This window comes from Coregonus lavaretus, assembly GCF_964263955.1.
Source record: "Coregonus lavaretus genome assembly, chromosome: 34".
In the NCBI taxonomy this organism is placed as follows: Eukaryota; Metazoa; Chordata; class Actinopteri; order Salmoniformes; family Salmonidae; genus Coregonus; species Coregonus lavaretus.
In genome coordinates this window covers 12071861-12090427 of record NC_140021.1, presented here as the reverse complement: position 1 = coordinate 12090427, position 18567 = coordinate 12071861, and the positions used below count along the sequence as shown (strand labels likewise).

The window sequence follows — 18567 nt, the reverse complement described above, 5'->3', positions numbered from 1 at the left end:
TCAGGTAGGACGCAATCCAAGAGTGAGCCGCACCAGAGATGCCCAGCTCGGAGAGGGTGGAGAGGAGGATCTGATGGTTCACAGTATCAAAGGCAGCAGACAGGTCTAGAAGGACAAGAGCAGAGGAGAGAGAGTTAGCTTTAGCAGTGCGGAGAGCCTCCGTGACACAGAGAAGAGCAGTCTCAGTTGAATGACCAGTCTTGAAACCTGACTGGTTTGGATCAAGAAGGTCATTCTGAGAGAGATAGCAAGAGAGTTGGCTAAAGACGGCACGCTCAATAGTTTTTGAGAGAAAAGAAAGAAGGGATACTGGTCTGTAGTTGTTGACATCAGAGGGATCGAGTGTTGGTTTTTTGAGAAGGGATGCAACTCTCGCTCTCTTGAAGACGGAAGGGACATAGCCAGCGGTCAAGGATGAGTTGATCAGCGAGGTGAGGTAAGGGAGAAGGTCACCGGAGATGGTCTGGAGAAGAGAGGAGGGGATAGGGTCAAGCGGGCAGGTTGTTGGGCGGCCGGCCGTCACAAGTCGTAAGATTGTATCTGGAGAGAGAGGGGAGAAAGAAGTCAAAGCATAGGGTAGGGCAGTGTGAGCAGGACCAGCAGTGTCATTTGACTTAACAAACGAGGATCGGATGTCGTCAACCTTCTTTTCTAAATGGTTGACGAAGTCATCCACAGAGAGGGAGGAGGGGGGGGAGGGGGAGGAGGATTCAGCAGGGAGGAGAAGGTGGCAAAGAGCTTCCTAGGGTTAGAGGTAGATGCTTGGAATTTAGAGTGGTAGAAAGTGGCCTTAGCAGCAGAAACAGATGAAGAAAATGTAGAGAGGAGGGAGTGAAAAGATGCCAGGTCCGCAGGGAGTCTAGTTTTCCTCCATTTCCGCACGGCTGCCCGGAGCCCTGTTCTGTGAGCTCGCAATGAGTCATCAAGCCACGGAGCTGGAGGGGAGGACCGAGCCGGCCGGGAGGATAGGGGACATAGAGAGTCAAAGGATGCAGAAAGGGAGGAGAGGAGGGTTGAGGAGGCAGAATCAGGAGATTGGAGGGAGAAGGATTGAGCAGAGGGAAGAGATGATAGGATGGAAGAGGAGAGAGTAGCGGGAGAGAGAGAGCGAAGGTTGCGACGGCGCATTACCATCTGAGTAGGGGCAGAGTGAGTAGTGTTGGAGGAGAGCGAGAGAGAAAAGGATACAAAGTAGTGGTCGGAGACATGGAGGGGAGTTGCAGTGAGATTAGTAGAAGAACAGCATCTAGTAAAGCTGAGGTCAAGCGTATTGCCTGCCTTGTGGGTAGGGGGGGACGGTGAGAGGGTGAGGTCAAAAGAGGAGAGGAGTGGAAAGAAGGAGGCAGAGAGAAATGAGTCAAAGGTAGACGTAGGGAGGTTGAAGTCCCCCAGAACTGTGAGGGGTGAGCCATCCTCAGGAAAGGAACTTGTCAAGCTCATTGATGAACTCTCCAAGGGAACCTGGAGGGCGATAGATGACAAAGATATTAAGCTTAAATGGGCTAGTGACTGTGACAGCGTGGAATTCAAATGAGGAGATAGACAGATGGGTCAGGGGAAAAATAGAGAATGTCCACTTGGGAGAGATGAGGATTCCTGTGCCACCACCCCGCTGACCAGATGCTCTCGGGGTATGCGAGAACACATGGTCAGACAATGGTATATCCCAGATAATTTTTGGGGCACAACATTTAAAATCTTTACACTACTGAGCAGAGCTGTAGCTTACTGAGCAGATTTGCAGCTTACTGTTTTGGCCTGGTTATGCATAAGGTTATCTTTATGCTGATTCGGGGTACATGAGCATCCTGATCCTCCTGGACCTCAGTGAACCACAACATCCTACTGGAAAGACTGGAGCAGCTCATTGGTCTCACTGGCCTGTCCATTGCTTGGTTCAAATCCTACCTCACAAACAGATAATTTGTCACCAGGGATCATCAGCTACTGTAGATTCAGCCGCGGGCATTGGTGGAAAAAGTACCCAATTGTCATACTTGAGTAAAAAGATACCTTAATAGAAAATGACTCAAGTAAAATACTACTTGAGTCAAAGTATTTGGTTTTAAATATACTTAAGTATCAAAAGTAAATGTAATTGCTAAAATATACTTAAGTATCAAAGGTAAAAGTATAAATCATTTAAAAGTCCTTATATTAAGCAAACCAGACGGCACAATTTTCTTTTTCTTTTTTTTTTACGGATAGCGAGGGCCATACTCCAACACTCAGACATTATTTACATACGAAGCATTTGTGTTTAGTGAGTCAGAGCAATAGATCAGAGGCAATAGAGACGACCAGGGATGTTCAATTGATAAGTGTGTGAATTTGACAATTTTCCTTTCCTGCTAAGCATTCAAAATGTAAGGAGTACTTTTGGGTGTCAGGGAAAATGTATGGAGTAAAAAGTACATTATTTTCCTTAGGAATATAGTGAAGTAAAAGTACAAGTAGTCAACAATTTATACAGTCAAGTAACGTTCAGATACCCCAAAAAACGACTTAAGTAGTACTTTAAAGTATTTTTACTTAAGTACTTTACACCACTGGCCGCGGGCCAATTTTTCTTGAGCTGATGGTCAAGGGGCCAGAAAATAATTAGAAATAATTCGTAGACTACAAATTGACAGCAAGAAGCCCAAACAGATATAATACTTGACTAAAACATAATAATTTCAAACGTTGCTTACATTTGTATACGATCACATACAGTGAGTGTAGAAAACATTATGAGCACCTGGTCATTCCATTACATAGACTGACCAGGTGAATCCAGGTGAAAGCTATGATCCCTTATTGATGGTGGAGGGACTGAAGATGTTAAAATATTTTGTCTTTCCCCATGTGCTGGTGAAGGACTGACGGGATATGGAGAATGAGATACTATTGATAAAATGAGAGCGATAATTTATCATTTAACATAGAGCGGGTCCTTGGCAATAAAAATATATGGGGGAAAAATTACAAATGTACAAATGACGTCATCAAGAAAGGACGAATATTTAGTTCTTTCTCACTTATTTTATGATGAATAAATAAATAAAAAATCACATTGATTAAACGATATGAATTGTATGCAGTTACTTTACAGTAGCTGTCAACAGCACCAGTGAATATTGTATAAAGAAGGGCTTTGAATTGTTCGTGAATTAGAATATTGCATCATCCCTTACGAAAGGACCCTTTTTTTTTTGTCTTTCATCAAATATATAATACATTTCTATTATACAATTCACTATAACACATGATGAAACATCTCATTTCTGACAACTGTCATTTTTGACTAGTGATATTACAGGATAAAAAACTTGTTGAGTAGAATTTGGTGTACTAAATCTTTCAGGCAATCGCTGTAACATACAAAAATTCCTTTTACGTTTAAGATGGCGGGTGACGAGTCTGGAATAACGCTGGGTCAGCCTCATCTTTCCAAACAAGATCTAAATTATCTCGTGAGTGTTGATCTTTTCAACATTGATGATATGGATAGTGATGTTTAGGTTCTTTAAAAGTCACTGAACAAAATATGAATAATTATGTTGTTGCGTGCTCCGGGAAAGGGACTGTTCTACCGGCACATGCTAACAGTAACTAGCTAGCTAATTTCGCTTGGCTGTCGTAGCAACGTGGGGATTGTCCATATTCAGCCCTGCCCAATGAGTAAAGGAAGTTTGCTCTTTTATATACAGTAACGTTCTAGACCTACAAGTCCATTTGTTCCTCCAAGTCAGTCGTGTTACGCTTTCGGTTGTGTTTGTGCAGTTGTCACTGAACTTAAAAGTAAGCAGCTGTTCAGTGCACATCTTCCCTGAATGGACAGGAAATGTCGCAGCACAACTGAACAAAAGCCCATTCCTTTGTGTGAATGACCTATACGCTGTAATTAAACTAAGTTTAGCTGTTCAATTTGTCGATATTATTGATGTGGATGTGGACGGGGACATGTTACCATCTGCACCTGATGGTCACATCACTAGGAGCACGTCACGTAAACTCCTAGCCTCTCCACAGGTCCCGTTTACTTATGCAGAATAGATGACACTTCCAGATTATAATACAGACAGTCCTCTGTCTGCATCATCCATTCTTTACTTCTCATGGCTAGGTCTCTCATAATGTTATTAGCCCACTCTAGATTAAATACCATTATTTTATAATGGACATCACGCTGCTTGCTTAGCGAGTACCACTCCTGATTCGGCTCACACCGAGGCTCAAACCCAGGACCTGCTAGCACACGTGACCGCCCTCCTGAAGCGTCTTACCAGTCGGCACCACTGAAAAGTTAACTATTCGATGGCTCAAGTGGCGACACTTCAGGTTGAAGAGTACGTTTCACATCCCCATGTGCTACACTTTGCATACTTCAATGACCTGTGTGTGTTCTCTCAACAGGATGTGTCCACCCTGACCCCGCTCTCTCAAGAGATCATCAGCAGACAGGCCACCATCAACATTGGTGAGTGAACCAGAACCAGTCCCCTACAGTAGTTGTGTCTAACTTATTGGCAATGTTATGCTGTGGGGCTGCAGCATAGGGGAACAACATTTTATTATGTTTTTTTTTTTAATATACCAAATATTGCGATTGCACTTTCAATATAAATCAAAACACTTGGGTAAACTGCTGGAATCATAGAAATAGAATGTTCTTGTTTGGAACAATTGGTTGACTGCATTTGACCTAACAGAACAGCATGCAAACGTATAGTGAATCCAACAGCGAGGAGGAACTGCGCAGCTTGAGTAACATGGGCTTGTTGTGTGTGGGAAGCAGCCTCGAGGAGAAAAACAAAGGAGTAAACTATGAAAAGGGACGTTACACATGGCTGAGATGCGTTTCAAAATATTGCATGCCATATGTATCTCTTGCGATATGGATATTGCACATGTCAATATTACGATTTCTGTGAATTTGATTAATAGTGTAGCCCTACGTGTGAGCATTGACCCCTAATACCCTCCTCCACTGCCATAGCACCCCCAGTAACACACTCTGTCCTCCCTGCCCTGTAGGCACCATTGGTCATGTGGCCCACGGGAAGTCGACGGTGGTCAAGGCCATCTCAGGGGTTCACACTGTCCGCTTCAAGAACGAGCTGGAGAGGAACATCACCATCAAGCTAGGTTACGCTAACGCCAAGGTAAGCAGCAGGGGCCATTGTTCATAACAGAATAAGCAGCACCCATAACTGTTGGGAGCACATGAGGAAGGGCTGTGACATGGGCAGAATAAATGTGAGAGAATGGAAATGGCACAGTACCAGTAGCACAGGTGATGTTCCCCTACTGCCCTGCCCTCCTTCCCTCCCTGCTCTAGGTGTATAAGCTGGACGACCCCAGCTGTCCCAGGCCAGAGTGCTACAGGTCGTGTGGCTCCAGTACTCCTGATGAGTTCCCTACAGACATCCCTGGAACCAAGGGCAACTTCAAACTGGTCAGACATGTGTCCTTCGTGGACTGTCCTGGTCATGACATTCTGATGGCCACTATGTTGAATGGAGCAGCTGTCATGGACGCTGCCCTCCTCCTCATTGGTAAGACACCACCTCTGATATGTCAATACGACGGCAATTGTCATTCTCATCCACACACACCTTTTCTATTCATATACTATCCATTAGGCTAGGGGTGTGAACGTTTAAATGTTACAACTTTTAAACGAAGTTGGGATTGACGTTTAAACAAAGTTGGGATCTTTAACGTTAAGAAAAATCCCAAACCGAAAAAATATATTTCCCCCACATAAATAAAATAACAGTGCACTTATCACAAAACATATTATTTTCCATGTTATAGCCTAACTAGACCATATAGCTATAAAGGTCTGTGGAAAGTTGTGTAATTTAAATAAAACCAGAGAGGAAGAGGCAAACTTTAGGCTACTTTGGGGAATTTGCGAGGCATGGAAGACATTGCAAGATGCAGATTACCAAGACATATGCGCACGGTTCTGCCTGCCCCTCCTCTCACTCTATCGCACTGGCCTGCCTGCTCTTTCTCTTCGCTAATGATGCGAGTGTGTGTTCAGTCTTCTGTCTGTTGCCTTTAGAATATCCTAGTTTATTAATGGGACCGATGTCGCCGGGATACAGAGGTATCTTCTGGCCAGTCTTACAAGCATAGGGTACTCTTCGTTGCTGTGGGGGTGTTTTTGTCTCAAAATATGAAATGACAGTAGGCTACCGGTAGCCTGTATCGATGACCCATTTCAGATATAATGGAATGGAAAGTGCCTTGGCTACGGCATGTTTGTTTGTCTGTTAGGGTAGGCTACACTACGGCTTTTTAAATGGCGACACGAAACCTTCTCTGGAGATATGAACAGCATTTTACTACTCTGTAAAGTAATGCTACTTCTGAAGTGGGACTAACTTCCATCACTATGCGACCAGAACTGTCAATCAAATAATCTTGGGCTGCTGCTGCGCGCAGCCTGCCTGCCTGCTTCCGGCACGCAGACCAAGCTCTCCTAAAAAAGTACTTTAAATACTGTGACTTACCAAGACATTTAGATGAAGGAAAGCACGTCTAGCTACCCTACCATTAAAAACAATACAGCAGCACATCAATCAGTAACGTTTATTGTTGTCAGGGAAACAATAGAACATTATATGCCTGAGCAGAATTCTACTGTCTGAAAAGGTACAGAAGTTATCAATTATCGCTATGGACATGTTACTGTAGCTGCGTTGTATGTCTGTAAAGGGTTGTGGTGGATATAACTTCATTGCCCGGCCCACACGGTCATACATGTGTAATAGGACCGTTATTCTACATTTTGATGTGGGATTTTATGATTTTTTTCTTATCATTTTAAAAGGAAAACTGAAAGTGGCTGATTTAAACGTTAAGCAGAATTGTCCATTTATCACATCCCTACTGTCTATACACACTATTATTTATATATATATATATATACACAGTGAGGGAAAAAGTATTTGATCCCCTGCTGATTTTGTACGTTTGCCCACTGACAAAGAAATGATCAGTCTATCATTTTAATGGTAGGTTTATTTGAACAGTGAGAGACAGAATAACAACAACAAAATCCAGAAAAACGCATGTCAAAAATGTTATAAATTGATTTGCATTTTAATGAGGGAAATAAGTATTTGACCCCCTCTCAATCAGAAAGATTTCTGGCTCCCAGGTGTCTTTTATACAGGTAACGAGCTGAGATTAGGAGCACACTCTTAAAGGGAGTGCTCCTAATCTCAGTTTGTTACCTGTATAAAAGACACCTGTCCACAGAAGCAATCAATCAATCAGATTCCAAACTCTCCACCATGGCCAAGACCAAAGAGCTCTCCAAGGATGTCAGGGACAAGATTGTAGACCTACACAAGGCTGGAATGGGCTACAAGACCATCGCCAAGCAGCTTGGTGAGAAGGGGACAACAGTTGATGCGATTATTCGCAAATGGAAGAAACACAAAATAACTGTCAATCTCCCTCGGCCTGGGGCTCCATGCAAGATCTCACCTCGTGGAGTTGCAATGATCATGAGAACGGTGAGGAATCAGCCCAGAACTACACGGGAGGATGTTGTCAATGATCTCAAGGCAGCTGGGACCATAGTCACCAAGAAAACAATTGGTAACACACTACGCCGTGAAGGACTGAAATCCTGCAGCGCCCGCAAGGTCCCCCTGCTCAAGAAAGCACATATACAGGCCCATCTGAAGTTTGCCAATGAACATCTGAATGATTCAGAGGAGAACTGGGTGAAAGTGTTGTGGTCAGATGAGACCAAAATCGAGCTCTTTGGCATCAACTCAACTCGCCGTGTTTGGAGGAGAAGGAATGCTGCCTATGACCCCAAGAACACCATCCCTACCGTCAAACATGGAGGTGGAAACATTATGCCTTGGGGGTGTTTTTCTGCTAAGGGGAGAGGACAACTTCACCACATCAAAGGGACGATGGACGGGGCCATGTACCGTCAAATCTTGGGTGAGAACCTCCTTCCCTCAGCCAGGGCATTGAAAATGGGTCATGGATGGGTATTCCAGCATGACAATGACCCAAAACACACGGCCAAGGCAACAAAGGAGTGGCTCAAGAAGAAGCACATTAAGGTCCTGGAGTAGCCTAGCCAGTCTCCAGACCTTAGAAAATCTGTGGAAGGAGCTGAAGGTTCGAGTTGCCAAACGTCAGCCTCAAAACCTTAATGACTTGGAGAAGATCTGCAAAGAGGAGTGGGACAAAATCCCTCCTGAGATGTGTGCAAACCTGGTGGCCAACTACAAGAAACGTCTGACCTCTGTGATTCCCAACAAGGGTTTTGCCACCAAGTACTAAGTCATGTTTTGCAGAGGGGTCAAATACTTATTTCCCTCATTAAAATGCAAATCAATTTATAACATTTTTGACATGCGTTTTTCTGGATTTTGTTGTTGTTATTCTGTCTCTCGCTGTTCAAATAAACCTACCATTAAAATGATAGACTGATCATGTCTTTGTCAATGGGCAAACGTACAAAATCAGCAGGGGATCAAATACTGTTTTCCCTCACTGTGTGTATATATATACAGTGGGGGAAAAAAGTATTTGGTCAGCCATCAATTGTGCAAGTTCTCACACTTAAAAAGATGAGAGAGGCCTGTAATTTTCATCATAGGTACACGTCAACTATGACAGACAAATTGAGATTTTTTTTCTCCAGAAAATCACATTGTAGGATTTTTAATGAATTTATTTGCAAATTATGGTGGAAAATAAGTATTTGGTCACCTACAAACAAGCAAGATTTCTGGCTCTCACAGACCTGTAACTTCTTCTTTAAGAGGCTCCTCTGTCCTCCACTCGTTACCTGTATTAATGGCACCTGTTTGAACTTGTTATCAGTATAAAAGACACCTGTCCACAACCTCAAACAGTCACACTCCAAACTCCACTATGGCCAAGACCAAAGAGCTGTCAAAGGACACCAGAAACAAAATTGTAGACCTGCACCAGGCTGGGAAGACTGAATCTGCAATAGGTAAGCAGCTTGGTTTGAAGAAATCAACTGTGGGAGCAATTATTAGGAAATGGAAGACATACAAGACCACTGATAATCTCCCTCGATCTGGGGCTCCACGCAAGATCTCACCCCGTGGGGTCAAAATGATCACAAGAACGGTGAGCAAAAATCCCAGAACCACACGGGGGGACCTAGTGAATGACCTGCAGAGAGCTGGGACAAAAGTAACACACTACGCCGCCAGGGACTCAAATCCTGCAGTGCCAGACGTGTCCCCCTGCTTAAGCCAGTACATGTCCAGGCCCGTCTGAAGTTTGCTAGAGTGCATTTGGATGATCCAGAAGAGGATTGGGAGAATGTCATATGGTCAGATGAAACCAAAATAGAACTTTTTGGTAAAAACTCAACTCGTCGTGTTTGGAGGACAAAGAATGCTGAGTTGCATCCAAAGAACACCATACCTACTGTGAAGCGTGGGGGTGGAAACATCATGCTTTGGGGCTGTTTTTCTGCAAAGGGACCAGGACGACTGATCCGTGTAAAGGAAAGAATGAATGGGGCCATGTATCGTGAGATTTTGAGTGAAAACCTCCTTCCATCAGCAAGGGCATTTAAGATGAAACGTGGCTGGGTCTTTCAGCATGACAATGATCCCAAACACACCGCCCGGGCAACGAAGGAGTGGCTTCGTAAGAAGCATTTCAAGGTCCTAGAGTGGCCTAGCCAGTCTCCAGATCTCAAGGAGGGAGTTGAAAGTCTAGGTTGCCCAGCGACAGCCCCAAAACATCACTGCTCTAGAGGAGATCTGCATGGAGGAATGGGCCAAAATACCAGCAACAGTGTGTGAAAACCTTGTGAAGACTTACAGAAAACGTTTGACCTGTGTCATTGCCAACAAAGGGTATATAACAAAGTATTGAGAAACTTTTGTTATTGACCAAATACTTATTTTCCACCATAATTTGCAAATAAATTCATTAAAAATCCTACAATGTGATTTTCTGGATTTTATTTTCTCATTTTGTCTGTCATAGTTGACGTGTACCTATGATGAAAATTACAGGCCTCTCTCATCTTTTTAAGTGGGAGAACTTGCACAATTGGTGGCTGACTAAATACTTTTTTCCCCCACTATATATATACAGTTGAAGTCGGAAGTTGACATACACTTAGGTTAGAGTCATTAAAACTCGTTTTTCAACCACTCCACAAATGTCTTGTTAACAAACTATAGTTTTGGCAAGTCATGACACAAGTAATTTTTCCAACAATTGTTTACAGACAGATTACTTCACTTATAATTCACTGTATCACAATTCCAGTGGGTCAGAAGTTTACATACACTAAGTTGACTGTGTCTTTAAACAGCTTGGCAATTTCCAAACGCCTGAAGGTACCACGTTCATCTGTACAAACAATAGTATGCAAGTATAATTTAATCAATTTTAGAATAAGGCTTTAACGTAACAAAATGTGGAAAAGGTCAAGGTGTCTGAATACTTTCCGAATGCACTGTGTGTGTATATATATGTGTTATTTCATAGTTTTGATGTCTTCACTATTATTCTACAATGTAGAAAATAGTAAAAAAATAAAGAAAAACCCTTGAATGAGTAGATGTGTCCAAACTTTTGACTGCTACTGTATGTAAACTCAGCAAAAAAAGAAAGTCCCTTTTTCAGGACCCTGTCTTTCAAAGATAATTCGTAAAAATCCAAATAACTTCACAGATCTTCATTGTAAAGGGTTTAAACACTGTTTCCCATGCTTGTTCAATGAACCATAAACAATTAATGAACATGCACCTGTGGAACGGTCGTTACAATGCCAATTCAATTTCTGTCAGTCATATGGGGCGGCAGGTAGCTTAGTGGGTAAGAGCGTTGTGCCAGTAACCGAAAGGTCGCTGGTTCTAATCCCCGAGCCGACTAGGTGAAAAATCTGTCGATGTGCCCTTAAGCAAGGCACTTAACCCTAATTGCTCCTGTAAGTCGCTCTGGATAAGAGCGTCTGCTAAATGACTAAAATGTAAATGTAATGTCTGTGGAACTTGTTCAGTTTATGTCTCAGTTGTTGAATCTTGATATGTTCATACAAATATTTACACATGTTAAGTTTGCTGAAAATAAACGCAGTTGACGGTGAGAGGATGTTTCTTTTTTTGCTGAGTTTATGTATGTATGTGTTTGTTTGTTTTATTCCGGACTCTGACATTGCTGCAATAACATATGCAAATCTGTGTATACGACCAATAAGCTTTGATTTGATTTTGATTTGACACACACACACTGCTCTGTCTAACACCTCTCCTCCCTCTCTCCCAGCGGGTAACGAGTCGTGTCCCCAGCCCCAGACCTCTGAGCACCTGGCTGCCATAGAGATCATGAAGCTCAAACACATCCTGATCCTCCAGAACAAGATCGATCTGGTCAAGGAGAGCCAGGCCAAGGAGCAGTACGAACAGATCCTAGCCTTCGTACAGGGTCAGTGGCTGGAATAGCTCTCTCCTGTAAAGCTATGTGTGTGTATATTTCTGTATATGCGTGTTTGTCCGAGCGTAGTGAATGTAGGTGTTTAACCCCTATGTCTCTCCTTTAAAGTGTGTGTAACCTCTCTCCTGTTGTGTGTAGGTACAGTGGCAGAGGGAGCACCTATCATTCCTATCTCAGCCCAGCTGAAGTACAACATAGAGGTGGTGTGTGAATACATTGTCAAGAAGATCCCTGTCCCCATCAGAGACTTCACCTCAGAACCTAGACTCATTGGTATGAATAGACACGCGATAACTTGTACCAGCTGATCATGTGTTGTGTGTATGTTTTGTTGATGTGTGTTAACGTGGTGTGAGTTTGTGTGTTTCAGTGATCCGGTCGTTTGATGTCAACAAGCCGGGTTGTGAGGTAGACGACCTAAAAGGAGGTGTGGCCGGAGGCAGTATTCTAAAAGGCGTGCTCAAGGTAGGACTCATTTCTTCTTCCCCAAAGCATCATGGGCAAGTGGTCCTATGACGCAAAGTTCTTATGAAGCTCTGACTCACTTTCATTCACCGGTATCTTTCACTCCCTCCTCTTTCTTTCCTCTCTCTGTTTCTCCTCTCCCGTCTCTTTCACCCTCTCTCTCTCTTCCCTCTCCATTTCCCTCTTCTTTCTCTCAATACCTGCCTCCCTCCTTTTATATATCGGTCCCTCTCCAGGTGGGTCAGGAGTTGGAGGTGCGTCCAGGCATCGTGTCTAAGGACCATGAGGGGAAGCTGATGTGTAAACCCATTTTCTCCAAGATCGTCTCACTGTTTGCTGAACACAACGACTTACAGTATGCAGCACCCGGAGGACTCATCGGTATGGACTTGTGTGTTACTGTGACGGTATGGTGGGTCAGGTGTGTGTTGTTTCTAATATGGGTATAAACACTCAGGTATGGGTTCTCTCTGTCCTATCCAGGTGTAGGCACTAAGATTGACCCGACCCTGTGCAGAGCTGACCGTATGGTAGGCCAGGTGCTGGGAGCGGTCGGAGCGCTACCTGAGATCTTCACAGAGCTGGAAATCTCCTACTTCCTGTTGAGGAGGCTTCTGGGAGTCCGCACTGAAGGAGACAAGAAGGCCGCCAAGGTTTTTTATTTATTTTATTTAACCTTTATTTAACCAGGTAAACCAGTTGAGAACAAGTTCTCATTTACAACTGCGACCTGGCCAAGATAAAGCAAAGCAGTGCGATAAAAACAACAACACAGAGTTACATATGGGGTAAAACAAAACAAAGTCAAAAATACAACAGAAATACATATAATATACAGTGTGCAAATTTAGCAAGTTATGGAGGTAAGGCAATAAAATAGGCTATAGTGCAAAATAATTACAATTTAGTATTAACACTGGAATGATGTGCAAGAGATGATGTGCAAATAGAGATACTGGGGTACAAATGAGCAAAATAAATAACAATATAGGGATGAGGTAGTTGGGCGGGCTAATTTCAGATGGGCTGTGTACAGGTGCAGTGATCGGTAAGGTGCTCTGACAACTGATGCTTAAAGTTAGTGAGGGAGATAAGTGTCTCCAGCTTCAGAGATTTTTGCAATTTGTTCCAGTCATTGGCAGCAGAGAACTGGAAGGAATTGCGGCCAAAGGAGGTGTTGGCTTTGGGGATGACCAGTGAGATATACCCGCTGGAGCGCAGACTACGGGTGGGTGTTGCTATGGTGACCAATGAGCTAAGATAAGGCGGGGATTTGCCTAGCAGTGATTTATAGATGGCCTGGAGCCAGTGGGTTTGGCGACGAATATGTAGTGAGGACCAGCCAACAAGAGCGTACAGGTCACAGTGGTGGGTATTATATGGGGCTTTGGAGACAAAACGGATGGCACTGTGATAGACAACATCCAATTTGCTGAGTAGAGTGTTGGAGGCTATTTTGTAAATGACATCGCCGAAGTCAAGGATCGGTAGGATAGTCAGTTTTACGAGGGCATGTTTGGCAGCATGAGTGAAGGAGGCTTTGTTGCGAAATAGGAAACCGATTCTAGATTTAACTTTGGATTGGAGATTCTTAATGTGAGTCTGGAAGGAGAGTTTACAGTCTAACCAGACACCTAGATATTTGTAGTTGTCCACATACTCTAGGTCAGACCCGTCTAGAGTAGTGATTCTAGTCGGGTGGGCGGGTGCAAGCAGCGTTCGGTTGAAGAGCATGCATTTAGTTTTACTAGTGTTTAAGAGCAGTTGGAGGCTACTGAAGGAGTGTTGTATGGAATTGAAGCTCGTTTGGAGGTTTGTTAACACAGTGTCCAATGAAGGGCCAGATGTATACAAAATGGTGTCGTCTGCGTAGAGGTGGATCTGAGAGTCACCAGCAGCAAGAGCGACGTCATTGATATACACAGAGAAAAGAGTTGGCCCAAGAATTGAACCCTGTGGCACCCCCATAGAGACTGCCATAGGTCCAGACAACAGGCCCTCCAATTTGACACATTGAACTCTATCTGAGAAGTAGTTGGTGAACCAGGCGAGGCAGTCATTTGAGAAACCAAGGCTATTTAGTCTGCCAATAAGAATGCGGTGGTTGACAGAGTCGAAAGCCTTGGCCAGGTCAATGAAAACGGCTGCACAGTACTGTCTATTATCGATCGCGGTTATAATATCGTTTAGGACCTTGAGCGTGGCTGAAGTGCACCCATGACCAGCTCGGAAACCGGATTGCATAGCGGAGAAGGTACGGTGGGATTCGAAATGGTCGGTGATCTGTTTGTTGACTTGGCTTTCAAAAACTTTTGAAAGGCAGGGCAGGATGGATATGGGTCTGTAACAGTTTGGATCTAGAGTGTCACCCCCTTTGAAGAGGGGGATGACCGCGGCAGCTTTCCAATCTCTGGGGATCTCAGACGTTACGAAAGAGAGGTTGAACAGGCTAGTAATAGGGGTTGCGACAATTTCGGCGGCTAGTTTTAGAAAGAAAGGGTCCAGATTGTCTAGCCCAGATGATTTGTAGGGGTCCAGATTTTGCAGCTCTTTTAGAACATCAGCTGTCTGGATTTGTGTGAAGGAGAAGCGGGGGGGGCATGGGCAAGTTGCAGCGGAGGGTGCAGAGCTGGTGGCCGGGGTAGTGGTAGCCAGGTGGAAAGCATGGCCAGCCGTAGCAAAATGCTTGTTGAAATTCTCGATTATTGTAGATTTATCGGTGGTGATAGTGTTTCCTAGCCTCAGTGCAGTGGGCAGCTGGGAGGAAGTGCTCTTATTTTCCATGGACTTTACAGTGTCCCAAAACTTTTTGGAGTTAGTGCTACAGGATGCAAATTTCTGTTTGAAAAAGTTAGCCTTTGCTTTCCTAACTGCTTGTGTATATTGGTTCCTAACTTCCCTGAAAGGTTGCATATCGCGGGGGATATTTGATGCTAATGCAGTACGCCACAGGATGTTTTTGTGCTGGTCAAGGGCAGTCAAGTCTGAGGAGAACCAGGGGCTATATCTGTTCTTAGTTCTGTATTTTTTGAATGGGGCATGTCTATTTAAGATTGAGAGGAAATTACTTTTAAAGAACAACCAGGCATCCTCTACTGACGGAATGAGATCTATATCCATCCAGGATACCTGGGCCAGGTCAATTAGGAAGGCCTGCTCGCTGAAGTGTTTTTGGGAGCGTTTGACAGTGATGAGGGGTGGTCGTTTGACCGCGGACCCGTTACGGACGCAGGCAATAAGGCAGTGATCGCTGAGATCCTGGTTGAAGACAGCGGAGGTGTATTTAGAGGGTAAGTTAGTCAGGATGATATCTATGAGGGTACCCATGTTTACGGATTTAGGGTTGTACCTGGTAGGTTCGTTGATAATTTGTGTGAGATTGAGGGCATCTAGTTTAGATTGTAGGATGGCCGGGGTGTTAAGCATATCCCAATTTAGGTCACCAAGCAGTACGAACTCTGAGGATAGATGGGGGGCAATCAATTCACATATGGTGTCCAGGGCACAGCTGGGGGCTGAGGGGGGTCTGTAGCAAGCAGCAACAGTGAGAGATTTATTTCTGGAAAGGTGGATTTTTAGAAGTAGAAGCTCAAACTGTTTGGGCACAGACCTGGATAGTATGATGGAGCTCTGCAGGCTATCTATACAGTAGATTGCAACTCCACCCCCTTTGGCAGTTCTATCTAGACGGAAAATGTTATAGTTGGGGATGGAAATTTCAGAATTTTTGGTGGCCTTCCTAAGCCAGGATTCAGACACTGCTAGAACATCAGGGTTGGCGGAGTGTGCTAACGCAGTGAATAACTCAAACTTAGGAAGGAGGCTTCTGATATCTATGTGCAGAAAACCAAGACTTTTACGGTTACAGAAGTCAACAAATGATAGCTCCTGGGGAGTAGGAGTGATACTGGGGGCTGCAGGGCCTGGGTTAGCCTCTACATCACCAGAGGAACAGAGGAGGACTAGAATAAGGATACGACTAAAGGCTTTAAGAACTGGTCTTCTAGTGCGTTGGGTACATAGAATAAAGGGGGCAGTTCTCCGGGCGTTGTAGAAAAGATTCAGGGCATTATGTACAGAAAAGGATATGGAAGGATATGAGTACAGTTCAGGTAACCCTAAGCGTTGGGTAACAATGAAAGAGATGGCGTCATTGGAGGCATCGATTGAGCCGGTCTCGGCGTGTATGGGGGGAGGAACAAAGGAACTATATGAGGCAGTTTGAGAGGGACTAGGGGTTCTACATTGAAATTGTATAATAAGAACTAACCCAAACAGCAATAGGCAAGGCATAATTGACATGGGAGAGAGGCTTAAAGCAGTCACATGTGTTATTAGAGAGAGCTAAGACACAACTGGAAATAGCGATAACGTTTGGGCTAAGACTAAACAGAATAAACAGGACAGGGTACCGTGTAAAGGAACAGTCCAGCAGGCATCAGCTGTGCAGCTGAGTGATCATAAGGTCCAGTGAACAGCAATATGTGAGTCCGAGAGCAGTTCAAATTGGTGCTTCAGCACAGCTAGCAGGGAGCACAGTTGTAGTTTGCGTGTGCTAGCGGGCCGGGGCTGGCAGATGGATCTTCGTGGTCGTCGCAACGGGAAGCCTGTTGAAACCACATCAGACTATTTCGTCGGCAAACCAGTCGTGTTGGATCGGCGGGGCTCAGTGTCAACACTAGGAGGTCCCGTCCGGTTGACAGAGAGGTAGATAGCCGGGAGATGGGCCTGAGGCTAGCTCAAGGCTAACTGGTGCTTGCTATAGGGCAATGGTAATGGTAATCAGCCAACAACAGGTTGCAGCTAGCTAGCTGGTTGTGATGATCCGGCGCTAGGGTCCAGTGATTCCGGCAGAAAGTCCAATAAGCTCTGGGTCGATAGCACGCTGGGTCGATAGCACGCTGTGCAGACTGGCCGACGAATTGTCCAGGCTAGAGCTAGAGCTGGCTGGTGGATAGTGTAGGCCACGGACAATGGTGAAGACGCTAACGGTGACTAATAACAGGTAGCCACTATTTTCAGCTTATGGTTCTTGATGAAAGTTATAAAGAAATAATAGAATCCTTTCCACGTTGGGTGAGGCGGGTTGCAGGAAAGTATATTTAGTTAAAGAATGAAAGTAAAAAATTGAGAAATATAGACAAAAAAAAACAAGAAACGGGATATTTACACAGGACGAAAAATAAAAGCGACCGCACTGCTACGCCATCTTGGAACGAGATTGAGGTCAGCACTAGGGTCAGCACTACACCCTCGGAACTGTAGTCTGATACTCCTGGGCTTGGTGTTGTAATGTTGTGGATGGGAACATAATTAATTTTTAAATGAAATTTAGAGGAGGAAGCATCTTTAGAGATGCACCCAGTGAGAGTCTGTGTCAGTAAGTGAGAGGTTTTGTCTCTACTCCAACTCAGTATTTTTTCTGTCTCTGTGTTTTTCCCCTCAGGTCCAGAAGCTGTCTAAGAATGAGGTGTTGATGGTGAACATCGGTAGTCTGTCTACAGGCGGCAGAGTGAGCGCAGTGAAGGCTGATCTGGCCAAGATCGTCCTGACCAACCCTGTCTGCACAGAGGTTGGAGAGAAGATCGCTCTCAGCCGTCGTGTGGAGAAACATTGGCGGTAAGAGAGAGGGGAGGTGTTGATTTCATGTGTGTGTGTTTGGCTGTTTACCCTGACTATCGTGGCTCATTCGTTGTCTCTTTTCTCTCTGCAGTCTGATTGGCTGGGGCCAGATCAGAAGGGGCGTGACTATCACCCCCACGGTGGACGATGACTGAGCAACCAAACTGGAAGTGTGTCTCCATGGTGACACCCTCTCAACCAGACTACACACCCAACATACTCTTTTTCATACACACACACACCTGTACAGTTGCCGAGAGAGGGATACCTGCCCCGGGAGGGGGAAGGACGGAGGCTGCATCTCAATTGTCTATACTGGCTTCCTCACTTTGTCTCCTCTCCTACATCTGCAATGATCAATTAAAAACTGCGACAGGTGAAAGCAGGTTCCTCATAGGCATCTACTGCTTTCATCTGTCTTGTTTTCAGATCAGTGCAGACGAAGAAGAAGAAGAGACGAGGAGAGGAAGACACAGTAAAGTATTGAGATGCAGCCAGGGAGGGGTAAAGGAAGGTAGCTGGTCTGGGGTTTTAAGATGAGTATCTCCCAAAGCAGGACTGGGAATGATGGAACGGGGCAACACTCACAACGCTACAGATAGAAATGTAATGGATAGAGCTGTGATGACATGAATCCCTATTAATTCCACATGACAGAGAATCTATTTTCTATTTTATATATTTCTATCTGGCTGTACAGTAAGCGTTGCTCCTTCCTGAATAAGCCCTGGAGTAACAGGTGGTTGATAGTGCTGTGTGTGTTCTGCTGTTAACAGCTTTCAGTGGAATCTAATAAAATATACATTTGGAACAAACGCCTGTGAGATTGTGCTGCTTTAATATTCTATAGGGTTCGATTGGCAACTTCTTATAAAGGAATGATCTATTTAGATATGTTTCTGTCCAACTGCAGCAGGTTAGTGGCAAGAATAAAAATAGGGTTTATTAATACTGTATAAAAATAAAATAAAACATGAGAGAAATTGCTTCCATCTTTGAAGATACCGTCGTATTGTT

The 18567-nt window shown here is 44.3% G+C and overlaps 1 protein-coding gene across 1 annotated transcript; it reads left to right on the top strand.

The window, feature by feature from the left end:
• Positions 1–3373: 3373 nt before the first annotated feature.
• Positions 3374–18365, top strand: LOC311109341 (eukaryotic translation initiation factor 2 subunit 3-like). The gene is made up of 11 exons (XM_084152193.1): positions 3374–3455; positions 4399–4462; positions 5020–5147; positions 5324–5540; positions 11296–11454; positions 11602–11736; positions 11834–11928; positions 12165–12309; positions 12412–12581; positions 17375–17547; positions 17642–18365. Exons 1-11 carry the CDS (start codon positions 3387–3389, stop codon positions 17703–17705), a joined length of 1419 nt encoding a protein of 472 aa, XP_084008319.1. The 5' UTR covers positions 3374–3386; the 3' UTR covers positions 17706–18365.
• The last annotated feature ends 202 nt before the right edge of the window (positions 18366–18567 follow it).

Coding starts and splice junctions, on each gene's coding strand:
- LOC311109341 (XM_084152193.1), top strand. CDS start 3,387: ATGGCGGGTGACGAGTCTGGAATAACGCTGGGTCAGCCTCATCTTTCC. Junction 5,541..11,295: donor CGCTGCCCTCCTCCTCATTG/GTAAGACACCAC, acceptor CCTCTCTCCCAG/CGGGTAACGAGTCGTGTCCC. Junction 12,582..17,374: donor GAGACAAGAAGGCCGCCAAG/GTTTTTTATTTA, acceptor TTTTCCCCTCAG/GTCCAGAAGCTGTCTAAGAA.